Raw genomic sequence first — 18,855 nt, forward strand, 5'->3', positions numbered from 1 at the left:
ATCAAATTCCTAAAGAGTATTTTTAGTTATGTTGATTAAAATTTGAATGACTATATTTGCAAAGAAAATTTTATATAAATATAAATTGAGTGGTATTTCTTGTAAATATTACATATGAGTAAGATTATTTATAATTAATTTTCATGTTTTAATAAGGTAGATAACATACTTTGATAGCTATTTATTATGAGTTTATGCATGCAATTCAAATTCTTATTTAGTTTATGAATGTTTTGGCACGTTAATATTATTTGGGTATGTATTTTCTCTGGCTTCATATTGCGTACATGAATAAGCTGTTTGCGTACATGAATAAGCTGTTTTACGGTCGCTCTTCGTAGCACTTAAAGGAGTCGGACCCACTCTCTTCTTTTACCATCTATGTTTGTTCCGAATTAGAGTATGGTCAAATAATCACACACATACTCATGATTCAGTTCTAAAAGTAATTTAGATGATCATTTATCTGATCAGATAGATAAACACATGCATATTTGGTTAGGGTTTCTAGTGATTAAACCAATCAACTAAAAATGAATTGTGAAAAAACCATCAATTAAAAATCTTGTGAAATAAATCTTCAATTTTAATTTTGTTAACGTATGTTACCCTCTGTCTAAAAAACTGTGACGGAGGGTGACATACGTTAGCGATTTATAAGTTGAGGATATATAATATTGAAAACTTAGTTGATGGTTTTTTTACGATTCAAAAATAGTTGAGGGATTTTATCACTAAAAATCATTAAATGATTAAAAATATTTATTATCTATACATTGTTTTAAACTAATTTATAAAATTTAATACATTACTTTATACATCATAAATTAATAATTTTCAACACTACTTACAATTTAATATAACTTCAAAATATTAAATTATATAAAATCATCTATAAATGATAATAAAGATTTTAAGACATTTAGTGACTTTTAGTGATAAAACCCTTCAACTATTTTTAAATCGTAAAAAAACTTCTCAACTAAGTTTTCAATATTATAAACCCTCAACTTATAAACCATTAACGTATGTCACCCTCAGTCACGGTTTTTTAGATGGAGGGTAACATACGTTAACGGAATTAAAGTTGAGGGTTTATTTCACATGACTTTTAGTTGAATGTATTTTTTTACGATTCATCTTTAGTTGAGAGGTTTAATCACTAAAAACCCTATATAGTTCTAAACTAGTAAACTTAATTGCATTTATCATTAGGTACAAAACCAAACAAAGACGTTGATGAAACAACTTATAACCCCAAAAATATACTCCTTTCGTTTTAAAATAATGTATATTCTAGAGTTTTCACACTTATTAAGAAAACACCTAAATTTTTAACAATAAATGTATTGTTTTCCGTGTTCAGCTATTTCCTATTATTTTTAACTAATCAAGTTCAGTAAATACAATTAATGTCTTTGTAATTTACAATTTACCATTATTACATACATTGAAAATGTAAAATATGAATTTTTTAGAAATAATTTTTTTTTTAAAAAGATGGATCATTCTTAAATGGAGGGAGTATTATAAAACTTCCATGATGTTAAAAATGGCCATTTCCATGTACACAACTAATTACCACTTGGGGTTGATTGGCAAGTGCTTTAGAAGTGTTGTAAGATCTCTTTACGGCCTAAATTTTTGCCAATCATGCTTTGTAAAGATTTTTTTAAGTTACAGATTTTTCTTTATTTTTTATTTATTTTTAGCTGTGGAAAACCATAAATCTAGAACACTTATTTTTTGTTTTATAAAATTTATATGTAAGTTTTTGAATCTTTTTAAACCGACAGTTAATATTCTACAACAAAATTATTTACAAGGATAGGAATAGCAAAAGAAATCTACAGTTTTATTTTTAAAGAAAAAATATAAAGCTATATCTCCTTCCTCCTTCCGATCATGTTAAAAGTACGCTCTGAATTTGTATTCAATTGCATTTACTTTTTTTCTTGGGCCAAATGCATTTACATATAACTAGGTAGAGATCCGCGCCTTGCGCGGGGTGAGAATGTGTGGTAAATAATTCTATTTAGTTAAAAATTATGTGTATAGTGTGAAGAATACATGACTAACATATAATATTTGCATTGTTTGAGCTTTGGTGATTGTTCATTTGTTGTTTTTATCTATGTTTGTTACTTTCTATGCAAATTAATGAAACCTTCATGTTAAAAAAAAACATGTATAATATATGATGTTTAATCATAATATTTTTTCATAACGTTGAATCATAAACAAATTGTACATTGTTAAGATGAAAATAATTATATACTCGTGCAAACTGATCACTATTAAACGATATGGACCAGAACGGGTGGAAATAAGAAATGATGGGCTCTTGAAATGAAGAAGAAATTATTACCCCTAACCAATTAAAAAAAAACAAATTAGTGGCCCAATAGATTGCAACCTCCTATTTTTTTTGTGAAAATTCGATTTCAAATTAAGAACAAAATGATATAAAATGTTTACAGCCTTTCAGCTTTATTGTAGCTATGCAAGTAAAAAACTTTCTAGGTCCCCAAGCCCACAGCCCATTTGAAGAGAAGCAAAATAACGACTTTTAGAATTATCGAGACATGGAGAAATTGACCACCGATCATAACGTAGAAGTGATGGAAACATTCAACAAAGACAGATCTATGACTGCAACATGGCGGAAGAGAGTCGAGGATTTGATTCTCTGAAGCTTTGAGTTTTGCTCCAGATTTGGAGATCAATGAAGTGCAAGAGAGTGTCAATTGATCAGAAGGTGTTGGAGTGCAATCTGGCGTTTATCCCATTCTAGATCCAGTAGGTTGTAGATTGCCAAGCAAGGAAGGTGAGAAGTCGCAGAGGGCGTGATGATTTCCGGGTCGGCAGCGTAGTCATTTGATCTACTGTGTGTGACCATCGGCGAGTCGGCGTCAATAAGCATCTTGGAGCCCAGATTGCCAGCGAGATTCTATTCATTTGCTCTAGTATGTTTCAACTCGGAAACTCTTTTTCTAGGTATCGTCAAAACATATTTAAAACAGTAGATAACTTTGATCGGAAAATAATAGATAAACGATTATAACTAAAAAGCTCAATAATTTTATTAAGATGCATAATTAGAAAACTTAAAATAAATTGTTCTATAGCAAGATTCTGAAACACAAAACATAGATATAAAATGTAAATAGGGAAATTATTTAAAAGAAAAAAAGCATTCAAGTTTGATAAACTCTCCATGTCTGAATTCATAATTCTGTGGTAGGAATCCTGTGACCAAACAAACATAAGTGGATAGAAATTAGCGTAACCTCTTCATAGTTTTCCGCCAACCAACAAATACATATGAATATTTGTCATATAGTATACTTACTTTGATTTGAAGTTTTGAATTTCTGCCATGTCATGATCAAATAAGATTTGAGAACCACCTTCTAGGTTAGTTACATAGTTGAAGCCACCTATTTAAGAAACAAAATGTTACCATACTAAAGAAATAAGTTAGAGATTATAATCTAGAAAATCATATTGCTAACCTTCTCCCCACACGATACTCCATGACCTCAAAACACACAGATCGACTTTAGCAGGTGAGGTACGGTAGTAATTGTTCAAAGTCACGGCTTCAACTATGTGCTTCAAGCTGTAACTACCATATAGTTAGCAACTTGATGTATATGAAAAGCATAGATCTATTTAGAAATTAAAATCATGGTAGAAGTCAGAAGTTCAAACCCTATGTTAACCAAATAAAACTCCATCCTGGTAGTCTGATAAGAATAAATCTCGCCAGGTCCTAGTTCTCCAATTTGTTGCAACTCCCCCATAGCAACTATAGCTCCACTGACTCATCAATTCCTGTTTAACAGTAGCATGAATCTTGTCCCCCTGTAAACAAAACAATAATCCATAAGAAGATGTCATTCTCGTGATCAAGAAAATTCCATACATGTGCTACAGAAAAACTTACGCTCATGTCAACTAACACCATTTCAATTAATGGTCAATCCACCACCACCAGAGTATTGTTTCCAAAGCCTAATGATCTTCACTTGTATCTTCCACATGAACTTGAATGGTTTCAATTCAGCAACTGAGTTGAATGCAGCCATTTCTAGGTTCGAATACTGTAGAAATATATGAAAAGATAGAATTGGAAAGGTGAGTTATGCCGTTAGTTAGTCGTAGTATTTATAGTTATATTGTAACTTCAGGGTTGCAAAGTCGTCTAGAAAATACTACGCTGCATTATATATTTACTATACCATAAAAATCGTATTTACAGTATCCCAGAAGTAAATGCTTATTTACTAATTTACAACACCGATGGCAATAGACGCAAATATATATCTTGCGTGATAAGAAAGTTAACTTGGGCTAGAAGTAATCGAACTTGTGTGATAAGTAACTGCTTGTTAACAAAGCTATAGAAAATTAGACGAAACGCACACACATAATAAATATACAATAAATATGATAAGGAAATTTACGTAAAATTTACAAATTTGATATTTTAATGCAATATATAACTTTCCATTTCTGCGGTCAAAAGCGGCGAGCTAGATATTTTAATTAGCAATTAGCGTAAACATATACACATATTTTTAACAAAAATGGATTTTTATCACATCACTAAAATATAGAGATTCATTGTGCGGGATGAAACGGTTCAATAGATAAACCATTGAAATTATTTGATAAGGATAAAAACCATTGACTGATTACGCTAATGACATTCTCGGTCATATATAACTTTACTAAGACATGCACCTACAGAAAATACACTTTTGTAATACACTGAAAAAACATCAAATAAATCGTATGATCCATAATGTATCACTTAATTTGTATATGTTATTCATTCTTTAAAATATGAAGATGAAATGACTACTAAAGAGAATGTTACAGTGCACTAAACATATATTCATTCTTTATTCCGGTTTGTTGTTTTTGATTAAAAACAGGAATATAATGAATTGAGTTTTCATCGGTTTAGTATTTTATTGTTTTTTCTCAGTGCAGTTTATCGGTTATGAAATTGTGGTTACTATGTCCCCTATTTCTTTACAAATTTTCGAAAAGAATGGTTTAGCTACCTAGCTTATCTTTACGTCAATGGGCCTTAATAATCACTTAAGGGCTTCTCAGAGTTATATATATGTATGACCTCTAATATACACTAATACATTAATCCCCTAATGTTTCTTTATGACATCCGTGCCATTTTTCTAGTTACGTTGGTCCATTAAAAAAATGACTTTGAGACGGCCTGAGGTGATGACACGTCAGCACTGATCCTTTAAGTTAGAGCATGTACATCAATGAACCCTCCTTTGGAGTTCATTGGATTTTTTTATGTATTTAATGGTGGGGTCATGAACAGTGTTGAACCCGAATCAAATGTGCTTCTCCATCAATGAACCTCAAGTTCGGGTTCATACGAATAAAATAATATATTTTTGGAAAAAAAAACAAATTTTGAAAAAATTAAAAATTTGATTTTTTTTAAGAAGTTGTAATTCAATACATTGAGAATTCAATACATTTTTTAACTTACTAAATATTTTTAATTATTTCTTAAAAGGTTTTATTTAATACATTGGAAATTCAAGAACATACAAAAGATTAATCACTACGATCACCAAATTTTGCCCATACATTTTCAACAAAATATGCTTTCAGACGCTCATGAATTTGTGGATCCCGAACCAGATTGCGAATGTTAAGCATATCAACATTCACACTTTCTCTCCTTCTCACCTTCGAACTTCGGCTAGATTCTCCTGACTCGAACTCAGATGTATTAGCTAGAATGTATCCTTGTCTTTCGTCCTCTACTATCATATTGTGCAATATGACACAGGCTCTCATTACCTTTCCTATCTTTTCTTTGTCCCATTTAAGAGCAGGGTTTTTAACAATTGCAAACCTCGATTGCAAGCCTCCAAATGCCCGTTCGACATCTTTTCTGGTCGATTCTTGACGTTTTGCAAATGCCACTGCTTTAGGACCTTGAGGAAGCGGGATGGATTGGATAAATGTTGCCCAATTAGGATAAATCCCGTCGGTAAGATAGTAGGGCATACGATAAGTGTGGGTGTTGACCTTGAACTTCACTTTAGGAGATCGACCTTGTAAAATTTCATCAAAAACCGGTGACCAATGAAGAACATTGATATCGTTGAGGGTACCTGGTAATCCGAAAAATGAGTGCCATATCCAAAGATCTTGTGATGCCACAGCTTCTAAGACAATTGTCAGTTTTCCCGAACCACGTGTGAACTGACCTTTCCAAGCAGTTGGGCAGTTTTTCCACTCCCAATGCATACAATGGATGCTGCCTATCATTCCCGGAAACCCCCGTGCCTCTCCAGAATCAAGTAGTCTTTGAAGATCTTCAGGTGTTGGTTTTATTTGATACTCATCTCCAAACACTTGTATTATCGCTTCCGCGAAATTCTCCAAACATAAAATTGCAGTACTTGCCCCAAGTCGGAGATATTCGTCATTCGCATCTCCGGCACGACCGTAAGCCAACATTCTCATAGCTGAAGTGCATTTTTGAAGTGTAGATAGGCCGTCCCTTCCATGACCATTTCTCCGTTGTTGAAAGTATGGAACTTCATTACCTAGACGTTCGACAATGCGAAGGAACAATGACTTGTTCATTCGAAAACGTCGCCTAAACAAGTCGTGTGTGTATGTAGGATTTTCACTGAAATAGTCCTGCCAAAGTTGAATGTGTCCTACTTCCCGATCTCTTTCGATATAGACTCGTGTCTTCGGCTGTTTGGTAAGAGCAGACTCGATGTAATCATCAATTTGTTGGTCGACCATTTCTTCAAATACTCCATATACTTCATCATCTGAGTTGGTTGACATTGTTCCTGTTTTTTTAACATATACAAAAAATTATTGAATATTTTTAAAATCAACCTTGATTTTTTTTGGCGGTTGTTTGGTTGCTTCTTGTTGGTGATGTACGAAGAGGCAAAGATGTACGACGAAGTGATCAGAGAGGGAGATAGAGAGTGGACTTGAAGATGTGAATCGAAGAGAAACAAAGGATAATTTCTAAGGAAAAAGCATTCAGATAAAGAGAAGAAGTAGAGTTTTGATTTATAAAAGCATACATCAAGAGAGCATATTTATATATGCTTGTTTGTTACATAACCCGTGACATGACAAAGCATTGTAGAAACAAAGTACAACCCGTGAAACAAAGCAACATCAGTGTAGAAACCAACAAAATACTACACTGCATCCGATAGACATAAAGCATCCGAGAGACATAAAGCAACACACTTATTAAATCAGCAACAGACACCAACCCGTGAGACAGCAAACAGACACCAACCCGTGATACAGCAACTCCTGACATAGCAACTCGTGAGACAAAGCAACCTGCACAACAATAACGTGACAACATAAGTTAATTACTACACCTATTGAGGCAAATAAATAATGAAAACACAGAGATTCGATCAAGCAAGTTAACCAAATCAATCAAGGAGTTCAGATATGAGTTTTTGTTTGAGGGTTATTTCGTTAGGGGTTAGATCAGTCTCAATTTTGGCTAGTAGAAGTTGTAGGATTTTCTGCTGCGAGATCTTCTTCTCAGACTCGATTTAGAACCCTAACAAAGAAATCTCCTAATTTATTTCCCCTACAGATCGATTTAGAACCGTAACAAACAAACCCCCTAATCGATTTCTCCTCCAGACTCTATTGAAGGAGAAACCCCCAATTCGAATTCGTATCGACGCTTTTCAACCCTAACAAAAAAAGAGACTGAGAAGAGAGAGGATTACAAAGGACGGTGAAGTCGATCAGAAAACTCTCCCTCGTCGATTTGATGGAAAAACGACCTCTCGATCGTCGTCGCTACAAAAATCGCCTCAGAACTCGAAAATCCTAGCTTTTGGAAGAGAAGAGGAAATGAGGAGAAACACGCGAGGCGTGTCTTTTCCGCGTCGACAACCCTAAAACGTCAAGCCAATCCCGTGCCGACACGTGTACTGAACTCGCTTCACACGAGATCACTCCAGCGGCCCGGTTCACTTAAAATAACCCATTTTTCATTTTCTTTTTTGATTAAAACCCTGTGAAACCCAGCCCATGAACCTCTTTTAATCTCTTGATGTACATGGTCTTACAACTTAAAAATGTTCCACAAATAATATATAGGGGATAACAAAGATGCTTGAGCATTAAATTGGGTAAAGTCACGAAGAATAGAATGGCGTGGAAAAAAAACACTCGTGTAAGCTCCGTAATGAACCGCCAAGTGTAACGGTAAAATAACCATAAAATGGAGGAAGATAGTTGGGTGATGTGAGCCGGCTAGCCCTATGGACCCCACAAAAATAGCAAACAACGATGCTTTCAACTACAAAATAAATGTTGCGTTTTGTTTGTTGATTCTACTATTCGTAGACTCCACCGACATGCAGCGGTTCACGATTAGGATAAAATAATAAAAAAAATAAAATAAAAATAAGTACTCTTAATTGGGTGCTGAGATAAAATGCTCTTAAAATACCAAAGGACCACACTACAGTTTGACCAGACCATTAACATGCTTCCTAATAACGATTCTATTTTTATTTAGTAGATCAAATTGATTACAGCGAAGACCTACGTGATATAACTGACAATAACTAAACATGGTCCCACAGATAATAGAGTAGAATTTACTGAAGAAACTAAAGAGCTAGAACGAGGTTTCTACTTGGAAAACTTTTACCGACTCACTCAGACCATATCCAAAAAAAGAAATATATTTTAAAAATTTCAAAACTTTATATTTGAAATTTAAATGTGTTTTTCTTCAAAAGCAAAACTTCAAATTCAATTTTAAAACTATTTGTATTTTATTTTATAATATGGTTTTTATATCTGTCATAAGTAATTTGAATTCATAAAACTTTTGTAAATAACTAACACATATATAAACATATTATAAAAATATTAATTAATAAAATATTATATTAAAATTTTAAATTTTAAATAAAAATAACTTAACTAATATTAAACTTCAAAAAAAATACCATATTATTCCATAAAATGATTTTCGTAATGCATATATGATCTACTAGTGCATTTCGAAGTAAAAATGACTCTCCTCATTTTTATTTTGTAGATTACGAAATAAAATTTGTTAAAATCAGGTGATATTAACATTTCTAAATACATTATATCAGAACAAAAAAGTAAAAGAAAACATAAAATATTGTTAAAAGACAAATTTTTATCGACGATATTAATACTCGTGAATATATTCGAAATAAACAAGAAAAAATTGTATGAAAAAAAAATCAAAACAACAACAACAACAACAACAATCTTCAGTTACACAAAAAAGATTTAGACAATATTTGAAAATTTTGAAGGCTCCTGATCAAACATATGTGGCTATTAGTGTTGTTGTAATATTTAAATTTGTGTAATAGTTATGTCTTCATATAATTTTTAAAAGTTTTTTTTGTTAAGTTTTTTTTGTATATTATTGTTGTCTAAATTTAGTTTAAAATATTTTAAATCTCATTTTAAAGTTTTATTTGATTTTATGTGTAATTTAAATTCTGTAAACAAAATTTAAAATATTTATGAATATAATTTCTTAAAGATTAAAACAATAAATGAAAAAATATTTATGAATCATAAATGTGATATGTAATTGTAGAGACCAAAATGCAAATAAAAATATGAAACTTCAAATTCGAAGTTTTAAATTTTTTTTTTAAAGAAAAAACTTCATATTTTGGAGATGTTCTCAACAATAACATTTTACCAGAGCAGAAGTTTCTGAAGACCTGAAAGGAAACAGAATGTTCCGGTCCCAGACATTGCCGATGTCGCTAGCGTTACTCGGTGAGACAACGCAGGGTGGCAGAGGAGAGAGAGGAGTTTGACAAACCATTAAAGGTTCAGAATCAGACAAAATATATACTCCTATTTAATAAGCTGATTAACACTGCCATGTTATGCTTTTAATGACACTTCGAGACCTTTTCAATAATTAATTCAACTATTTGCCTCTTTTAAGACATTTTCTAATCAAGTACTAATAAAGAGAGACGAATGCTATTTCTATGTGACTGGATGTTGATTTTGTTGGATTTGATCATGTGATCAAACTTTAAAATGGAGAATGATGGAATGTAAGCATCCTCTTTTTCCTCCTCTTTGTGTTGTTACTAAGGGGATATGCATAAATAGGGTACTGTCAGGGTCGACCCTGAAATTTTAGGGGCATGTGGCCGTGTTTATGTAATTTTTTTTTTTACAAATTTGGAGGCCTAAAAATTTTTTTGGGGGTTTATATGTATGTAATTTTTTTCAAAAACTTTGGGAGTGTTGCGAATGTTTCACCTAGCATGACCCAGGGCCGGGTACTGTATTATTATGCTTCGATAAAAAAACGAAGCATCCTTGTTAAGGTTCGATCTGAAATCTAAATACTTCAACGCCATTAAGTTACCTGGGGATATCCCATGCATAGTTTGTAGAGTTTTAGATCGAATTCTTAAGTTTTAATCTTGCTACTTCAAGTGATTGATTCAAGTTTGTCTTCGTTTCAATTTCGCGAGAACAATAGAAAGCAAAGAACAACACAAGAAACTTTGTTCATCCGGTGTTCGCTGATCTACTCACCGGGGAGGGAGACTGTATCCCTCAACTGCTTCACTATCAATCGATGATCAAGGTTTCAAGGCTACAAACAATGGCTAATTGCTTGAACCAAAACAAAGCTATAAGAGAGAGTTAGCAAGTTTATCACTTCCTTTATGAAGCCGGAAAGTCACCGCCGAAATGATCCACAACCTGATCGTGTACTGCTTCCGTGACTCCGTCGAACTCCAATCTCGTGATCTCAAGCTAAGTCTTCTTCTCTCTCGATCTCTTCTCTTGATTGTCTTCTTCTTTTTTCTTGATTGTGAATCTGGCCGTTGTAACAACTTCCTTATCCACACAGAAGTGAAACGCAACGTTTCACTAGCATCTGGGCTTGAGACTTAGGCTTTCTCCTTTTGCAGGTTTTGGATGCAAGTGGGCCGTGGAACACGAAAGCCGTTTTTGGTGTTTGACTGAACCTAGACCCACATAGTTAATTACAATGGAAATGTAGCTATAATGAGTTGGCCTACCCGGCTACCCATAACGGTGAAGTTCACTTATGGATTCTAGAAGATGCCAATAAACAAGAATGGTCAAAAGTTTCAATTGTTGTTCTTTCTTGGATAGATTTAATTGACATTCATCATAAATACAGATGCAGGGGTACACTTTGTACTGGCGAGCTTATATTTGCACCTAGGACCCTTCCCATTAACCCGTTCCATTTCATCAGTGACAATCTCAAGGAAAACATCGCCAAGAAAGTTGTGGTTGAAGAAGTTGGAGAACCCTATGCTTCTCGCAAAGTCTATTTTGATCATGCAGAGAGTCTTATATTCTGTCAAATGTAAGTTAACCCTTTTGGTGTTGCCTTTCATTTTGATCATGTGTTCGACCTGGCTGCTTTACATTTGATTTTCTTATTTGCTTTACATTTTAACAAAAACAATATTTTTGTGCTGGTTATAGTTGGTTCTCCATCCACATTTTTTATATCGTTTCTTAAAAAATTGAGTCAATTGAGTATTTGAAGATGAGACAGAATGTTACATGAAGATGTCCTTACTTGTACAAGAGTTTTGTAATTACAGTGGAATGATATCTTTGACGAATCAGCCTGATAACAACTAACAATGTATAATCATTTTGGTTGCCTTTTGACCTTGCTTTATTCCCATTCGTTCTAACATCTTTTTGTGCTCGTGCTTTTAAACTCAATACGCAAGAGCCTTGTGATGAAACTTGAAATAGTAGTACATACAAGATAGTTCTTGATTAAAGTGACTTCAGTTTCCACTTGAGACTCACCTTCTTTAAGGCTATCTTACCAACCATCTTTAAATTTTTTTGTAAATATTTTCTTTTCACAAAAACGTCTTTTTTTTTGTCGATGGTTAATTATACTATTACAAAATATGAGAAATATTACAAGACGATTCTACAGCCGGCAATACTAACTGCCTTATGAGAATTCATGTCTGACGGTACTCCTTGTGCCATACCGAAGATCTGCTATATATGCTTTTTCTCCATAAATCTGCATAATTCGTCTTTGCTGGGATTCGAAACCTAGACTTCCTGGTGTAGAAGCATTAATGAATCCTTAGTCAAACCACTGGACTAAGGGGGTTTCCACCACAAAAACGTCTTTTCTGTTAGTGATTTTCTTATAAAGATAGGTTCACCTTGCAAATTCACAAATATAAACACCACATCGCAAAGAAATACTTGAATACAAAGAGAGGAATTAGAATGGCCTTGAAAAGCGAGGGTTTTATTTGCAAATCTCCTAACTCTCTACTTTTACATTTTTCAGGTATTTAAAGCTCTATTAAATACTGCCACTAAAGATGTCTTAAGGATTTCCATTCACATGATAAATAATACTCTCTCCGTTTCAATTTAGTTGTCGTTTTAGGTTTATGCACACAGATTAAGAAAACATTTAATTTTGTACATTTTCAAAATAAAAACATCATTACCCATACACCTAACCATATTTCAACCAATAGAAAAATAAACAGAAGAATCTTACTAATAAATTTTTTCATTGAAATCATAAAACGGCACTTATTTTGAAACGAAAATTTTTCTCAACAACGACAATTAATCTGAAACGGAAGGAGTACTCCCTCCATATAAAAAATATATGATGTTTTGATTTTTTTTTCCTTGTATACAAATGTATGATGTTCTACCATTAATTAATGCAATTTGCTTTAAAAATAAAATATAAAACAAAATGTAAAAATGTAAGTGGTGGAATTTTATTGGGAATCAAACAAAACTTTAAACTAACTAAAAATAAAACCAAAAAATAATAGACAAAAATAAATATTTAATTTCTCTTAATATGTGTGAACAACCTTAAACATTGTACATTTGTATCCAGAGGAATTAAGCAAGAGGCATTTCCTGTTATATTTTTCAAAATGTGATGTTTTATTTACAAATCTATAAAATATTAACACATCAAAGAATTGGTATTGTTAGCATTCAAAGTTATATATACATTAACAACCGGTGGTAGTATAGTGGCAAAAAAAGAATTTGAGATGAGACATACAGTCGTCGGTTGTAGATTTCATTTCTGTTAGAAAATAAATTATCATTTGATTAGCCATGTGAAATAAAACTTTGTTTGCCTCATTTAGAAAAAAGCAAGTTTTAATTACTAGTCGGTTTCGACCTTTTAAAGAGTTACTAGATTTTGATCCGTGCTTTGAAAGCGCGGATTTGACTTTGGGTAAAAATGTTAGTTAATATTAAGTATTATTTTGAAGTTTGATCTATATATTTATTTTATAAAAAATATTTATTATTTTCATATCTGACCCAAACCCGCGGTTGAACCGATAAACCCGATGATCCGTATATAAACCGGTTCAAATTTAATGAAAATTTGGTTAATTAAAATCTGATAAAGTCTGATAAAATTTTTAAAAGTATCATTAAGATGTGACTTAACCCTGGCTGACCCATTAAATTTTTTTTTGTCATCCTAAATTAAAATTTTATATACTTTTAAATTGTACTTTGATGAATTTCTTTTTACTATTTTAAAAATAAAGAAAATGATATTAGAGAAAACAAACATTTATTTATATGATATTATTAGTTTGTTTTTGTGATTTATAATGTTTGAGGAATAAGTTTAGAGATGTTGGATCGTATAAGAAATATTTCAAATATTTATTTATTTCTATTGTGAATATATAAATTTAAATCGGGAAAATTAAGATATGTTAACAACCTAGTTAAAACAAATTGGTTTAATTAAGTTAAGAAGTAGTTTATACCAAATCTTATAGATATTTTACTTGTTGTAGTGGTAAAATATCATGTGAACAATTTGATTAAGCTTTAGTAATAATGATGACAGTAGAATGTTGGGGATAAAATATTCTCAAATCTAACTTCTTACTTTATATAATTACGTGAATAATTAGATTAACAGTCTGTTAGAATGAATGATGGAGTCGATTTTATAGGAATAAAAATATTCGTAAATCTAATTTTGTTACTAAGAATCTTACCATCAATTCGGATATAACTAATTTTTTATTCGAATTTATTCGTTCAAGTAATTAGGAGTTAAAAAATGGTCATCAACAACAAAAATAAATAAATCGATAATGAATGTTGATGTTATTGATCCTGAATAAACTTTTATTGAATACAAAGAATTGCAGAAAGAGCTTTACATGTACATGAACTAAAAGTCACATTTGGTTTCTGTGTTTCATGATTTGAGTAACATGTTGATTTGATTACATTAAAAGATAAAACATTCAGAACAAAGGTACTATCAATTTTTATAGGTAACATTGTAAAAGAATTCGAAAGTGGAATGAAATAGTTTATAGGTGAACTTTATAGGTAACGTTGTAAAAGAATTCGATGCGGTGTTGAAACGTGAACTTACCTTGTCTCATAGTCAAACCATAAAGAAAATGTAATGCATTTTCATGAGTTGGCCATGTGTATTGCAATAACTTCGTAAAACAGGGTGCATGAACCACTTTGGCAATTTTTAATTGTTTTGTCTCTGTGAATAGGTTTTATTTTCGTAAGATTTGTGAGACATGCGATGTTCTTGAGATTCGTGAGACATGCGCTTATATAAGATGTAATCACGAGTTGATATTAAGGTTGTTCTGGTACGATGGTTTACTACTCGATTTAAATGGTTCAAATATATTATAATGTAACCAATTTTATAGTTAGAGTTAAAACCGGATACATTTATAGGGTGAAATATTTGTTACGTGATGTTAATATATAGGGGAAGTCCAAAACAATAATAAAAGGAAAGGGTCCAATCAATTTTCATAGGTAGATTTTTTAAAACTCTTTCCCTTTTAATAGTATTAACTAGATTTTGACCCGTGCTTCAAAAGCGCGGGTTTTTTTCCAAGTAATAATAATGTTTGATATGAATTATTATTTTAGTTTTGATGTTTCGAAGTATATTATTAAGTTACAAAATTATAAAATTTATAAAATATTTTATTTTAGAATTTATACGTACATTCTTATGTTACAACGTCATCATTGCATTTTGTGTGTTTTTTGTAAGAGTTATATGTTACAACGTCATCATTACATTTTGTGTGTTTTTTGTAAGAGTTATATTTGTTGAGTTGATGAGACAAAAATTTTACTTGGCAGATTTTGAGCTAATCTAATAGTATATAATTGTAGAATTTTTAATAGTTTTAGCAGTGTTTTCATACATGACCCAAACCTACAGTCTCAGAAGTAAATCATGTGATTCATATATAATCTGGTATGAATTTTGTTAAAACCTTATATATAAAAATCTGATAAAACTCGGTGAAAACGTAAAAATCTATCATTGACCCACTATCCAATATTGGTTGATCCGATAAAATCCCATATAAATTGACTCGTATTATGAGTCTCTTTGTTTAACCTATTTTAGCTAACTGTTAACAATTTATTTTTATCAAACAAAATATATTAATTTTATTTATAAATATTCTGACTTACAATATTTTTAAACTATAAATCAAAATTTATTATTTCATCTTTAATATTTTGAAACTTTATATTTTAAAAGTAAAGTATATTATAAATATATGAATATGTGTTATGATGTATGTATAATTATTTTAAAATAGATTACAAATGATATATATATATATATATATATATATATATCATGTACAACCGTTTACACACGTTGAAAACCAGAATATAGAACTTACATTAATTCTTACAAAACTGTAATAAATTATATTCATATTTTAGATTATAAGATACTGTATAACAATATAAGTATGTGTTGTCAAGAAAAAAAATTATATAATCAGCGATATGGACAACAGTTCAACCATGTATATAATTTTAAGGAAATATATATATATATATAATTTTAGTAAATTTAATTACGTAAGAAATGAATGTATGAGTATCAATAAGGTGATACAATTCAGAATATTTTTCTTAACTAAAATATCTTCAAAATCTATTCTAATATATAGCATTTATGATCGATATAAATTTGAATATTTATATTCTTATTGTTGGTAGGATATATTTATTAACAGTAAATAGGTATGTTTGGTAAGTTGCTAGACAGAAGAATAAATGTGTACATCTCGTCTAAATTTTAAAATGTTTTGCGAGAACCATATCAACATGATACAAAATTAATTTGGTAGATTAATTGTAAAAAACCTAATAGTCACGAAAATATATGTTTTTGCATTTATTTATATATTTTATTTTAAATTAAAATTCATTTGGAAGAATTTAATAATTTGTGAGAACCATTAATTATATCATATAATATTTCATGAATCTGACAATATATAGTTTTATTTAAAACTTAAGAAGATGGTGAGATAAAAATAATAATGAAAACAGTGTTCAGTTATCTATTCATGTAGCCTACAAAAATACAAAGTGGACCAAAATATTGATTTAATTCTTATAGTCCGAAATGAATCTTGAGTTAGTTGTGGACCTTGTGACATGTATCAAAAGTAATAATAGTCTATGTGCTCTATAACACTAATGGTTTTTATGTGAATAAGTCAAATTTGAATAAGAGTATTGACATCATATATGTTGCATTCTCCATTGTCCATTGTCCATAGTTAAAGAGAATCATTAAAAACACGTTAGGCAAACATTTGACATTGCAGGAGCATTTCCATATTTTCGTGTATTATAAGGTCTACCAAATAAAATATAGATGTGGTTAGGATCTGATATCAACGTGTATTAAAAATGTGGGCCTAATAAATAATAAGTTGTGATTAAATTATTGTTAGAGAAATATATGGTAACATATTGTTAGTATAAATTTAAGGTAAGACCAAAATATTAGTAATCTAATGAAAGAGTCCAAACAACTTGTATAAGTAGATTTTTTAAGTAGATTTTTTGAGAATGATTCTCTTTTAATAGAATAGATATGGATCTCGGCCCATACATTTTTGAAACTTTGTTTGTTTCATTTAGAAAAACAGATTCGAATTATTAGTCGGCTTCGATCCTTAGAGAAATGTTTGGATCTACAAGTATATAAAAAGATATATCTAGGGTTAAAGAAAGATATTAGGGTTAAGAGCCAAAAGAATCAAACTGTGAGAGGCAGAGTTGAAAACAGTCATGAAAAGGATCAAGAGGTCTAAGAAACAAGACGAAAGGAATGTAAACGATCCGTTTATGACGCTTCATATTGACATGAACGTAGAGATTCTCATGAAACTGCCGGCGGGATCCATAGCCAGGCTCCGTTTCGCTTCTAAACACTTGTCATCGATAATCCTCGGCAAAGAGTTCACCGAGTTGTACAGGACTCGATCTTCAACTCAGCCGCGTCATCTTGTGTCATCGGTACGTGAGGATGCAGCGCTTTCACTCCATCTCTCAAGAGTATCCGTCTTCTAATCATGACAAGGTTAGTTGTCGTGTGGATCCGTATGGACCGTGTCTAGCGTCGTATGACTTTACTCCACCTGTTCGCGGCTTGATCTTTGGTCGGAACTGTAGCAAGATTGTGGTCGGGAACCCTAGCACGGGTCAGTTCGTATTTTTACCTAGAGTCAAAACGACGAATAAAGACATATTATGTGTTTTTGGATATGACCAGTTAATGATGTGTACAAAGTGTTGTGCATGACGGTGGTAACTAAACGTAGTAACATCTCTCGTGGTGTTACACCTTGTGATGCTATGCCGGAGGTGCATCAAGTGATCACTCTAGGAGCCAAAGAAAAATGGAGAATGATCGAGTGTATCCATATCATCATTATCCTGGATGTCAAGAGATATGCAGCGATGTGGTTATATATTATTTAGCTTCTTACAAAGGAAAAAGATCTCTAATGAGGTTTGATCTGAGTTCTGAAGACTTTAATGTTACTAAGCTACCCGAGGATCGGGCGCTTCAATGGTTTGGTGAGCTGGTGAATCACGCTGGAAAGATAACCATAGCGGCTCTACGATGTGGTCCAGTTGACCTATGGGTTCTGGAAGAAGTATGGTCAAAAACTGTTGTCGTGGTGCCTTCTCTTCCAGATAGATTTGGAATGTCTCATAAGTTCGTGTTCAAGGGTATACTTGGTACTGGGGAGATGATATTCGCACCGATGACATCCCCTAACCCGTTTTTTTTTTCTTTGTTACAATCCGGAGGGAGGGGGGGGGGGGGGGGGGGGGGGGGGGGCGGAATTCAGAAAAATTGTGATTGATGAACTTGTAGATTACCATGTATTTATCCAAGTCTTTGTCGATCATTTGGAGAGTTATATGGTTCTGTGAAGGGTATGTTAATGATCCTTATTACTGTAATTGTGACATCTGATAAAACAGTTTATTCACTCTTTTCATCGATGACGTTGTGTGATTGTGGATTGTATACTTGCAAGTATGAGTTGATTGAAGTTTTGGTTTTCGATTTTTTTTTGTTTGTTTATATTGTGACTTAAAAATATATAGCTATGTAATGTGGATATATCAATCTTACATTCTTACTAATATGATTCACAATTTCACATACAATATATGGGTCCTCTTCGCTTTGGCCCCAACCATCCTGTTCACCTTATATGCATGGTATACTTCTCAGCATTGTCTTTCTGAAATTTCTTTTAAATCTTATTCTTCTTCTTGAATGATCTCTTAGGTAACGGTGTTACTGGCTCCATAGACTCTGCTATTGTCTGCTTTCCGAGATACCATTGAACATCTAGAAGCAGAACTATTTTAGCCATTAGCCTA

The 18,855-nt window shown here is 31.9% G+C and overlaps 1 protein-coding gene, 1 long non-coding RNA gene and 1 pseudogene across 2 annotated transcripts; 1 reads left to right on the forward strand and 2 right to left on the reverse strand.

Moving 5' to 3' along the window:
• Positions 1–1,101: 1,101 nt before the first annotated feature.
• LOC106369563 lies at positions 1,102–5,163 on the reverse strand. Its single transcript, XR_001274166.3, has 4 exons — positions 3,950–5,163; positions 3,516–3,867; positions 3,353–3,440; positions 1,102–3,249 (listed from the first exon to the last, which is right to left on the reverse strand). It is a non-coding gene; the product is annotated as an uncharacterized LOC106369563 (long non-coding RNA).
• Positions 5,164–5,604: 441 nt separating this feature from the next.
• LOC106353444 lies at positions 5,605–6,861 on the reverse strand. The gene is made up of 2 exons (XM_013793208.1): positions 6,309–6,861; positions 5,605–6,110 (listed from the first exon to the last, which is right to left on the reverse strand). Exons 1-2 carry the CDS (start codon positions 6,859–6,861, stop codon positions 5,605–5,607), a joined length of 1,059 nt encoding a protein of 352 aa, XP_013648662.1.
• A 2,950-nt stretch (positions 6,862–9,811) lies between these two features.
• LOC106349375 lies at positions 9,812–18,396 on the forward strand (annotated as a pseudogene).
• Positions 18,397–18,855: the final 459 nt, after the last annotated feature.

The sequence above is a fragment of the Brassica napus genome, chromosome C1 (assembly GCF_020379485.1).
Source record: "Brassica napus cultivar Da-Ae chromosome C1, Da-Ae, whole genome shotgun sequence".
NCBI lineage: Eukaryota > Viridiplantae > Streptophyta > Magnoliopsida > Brassicales > Brassicaceae > Brassica > Brassica napus.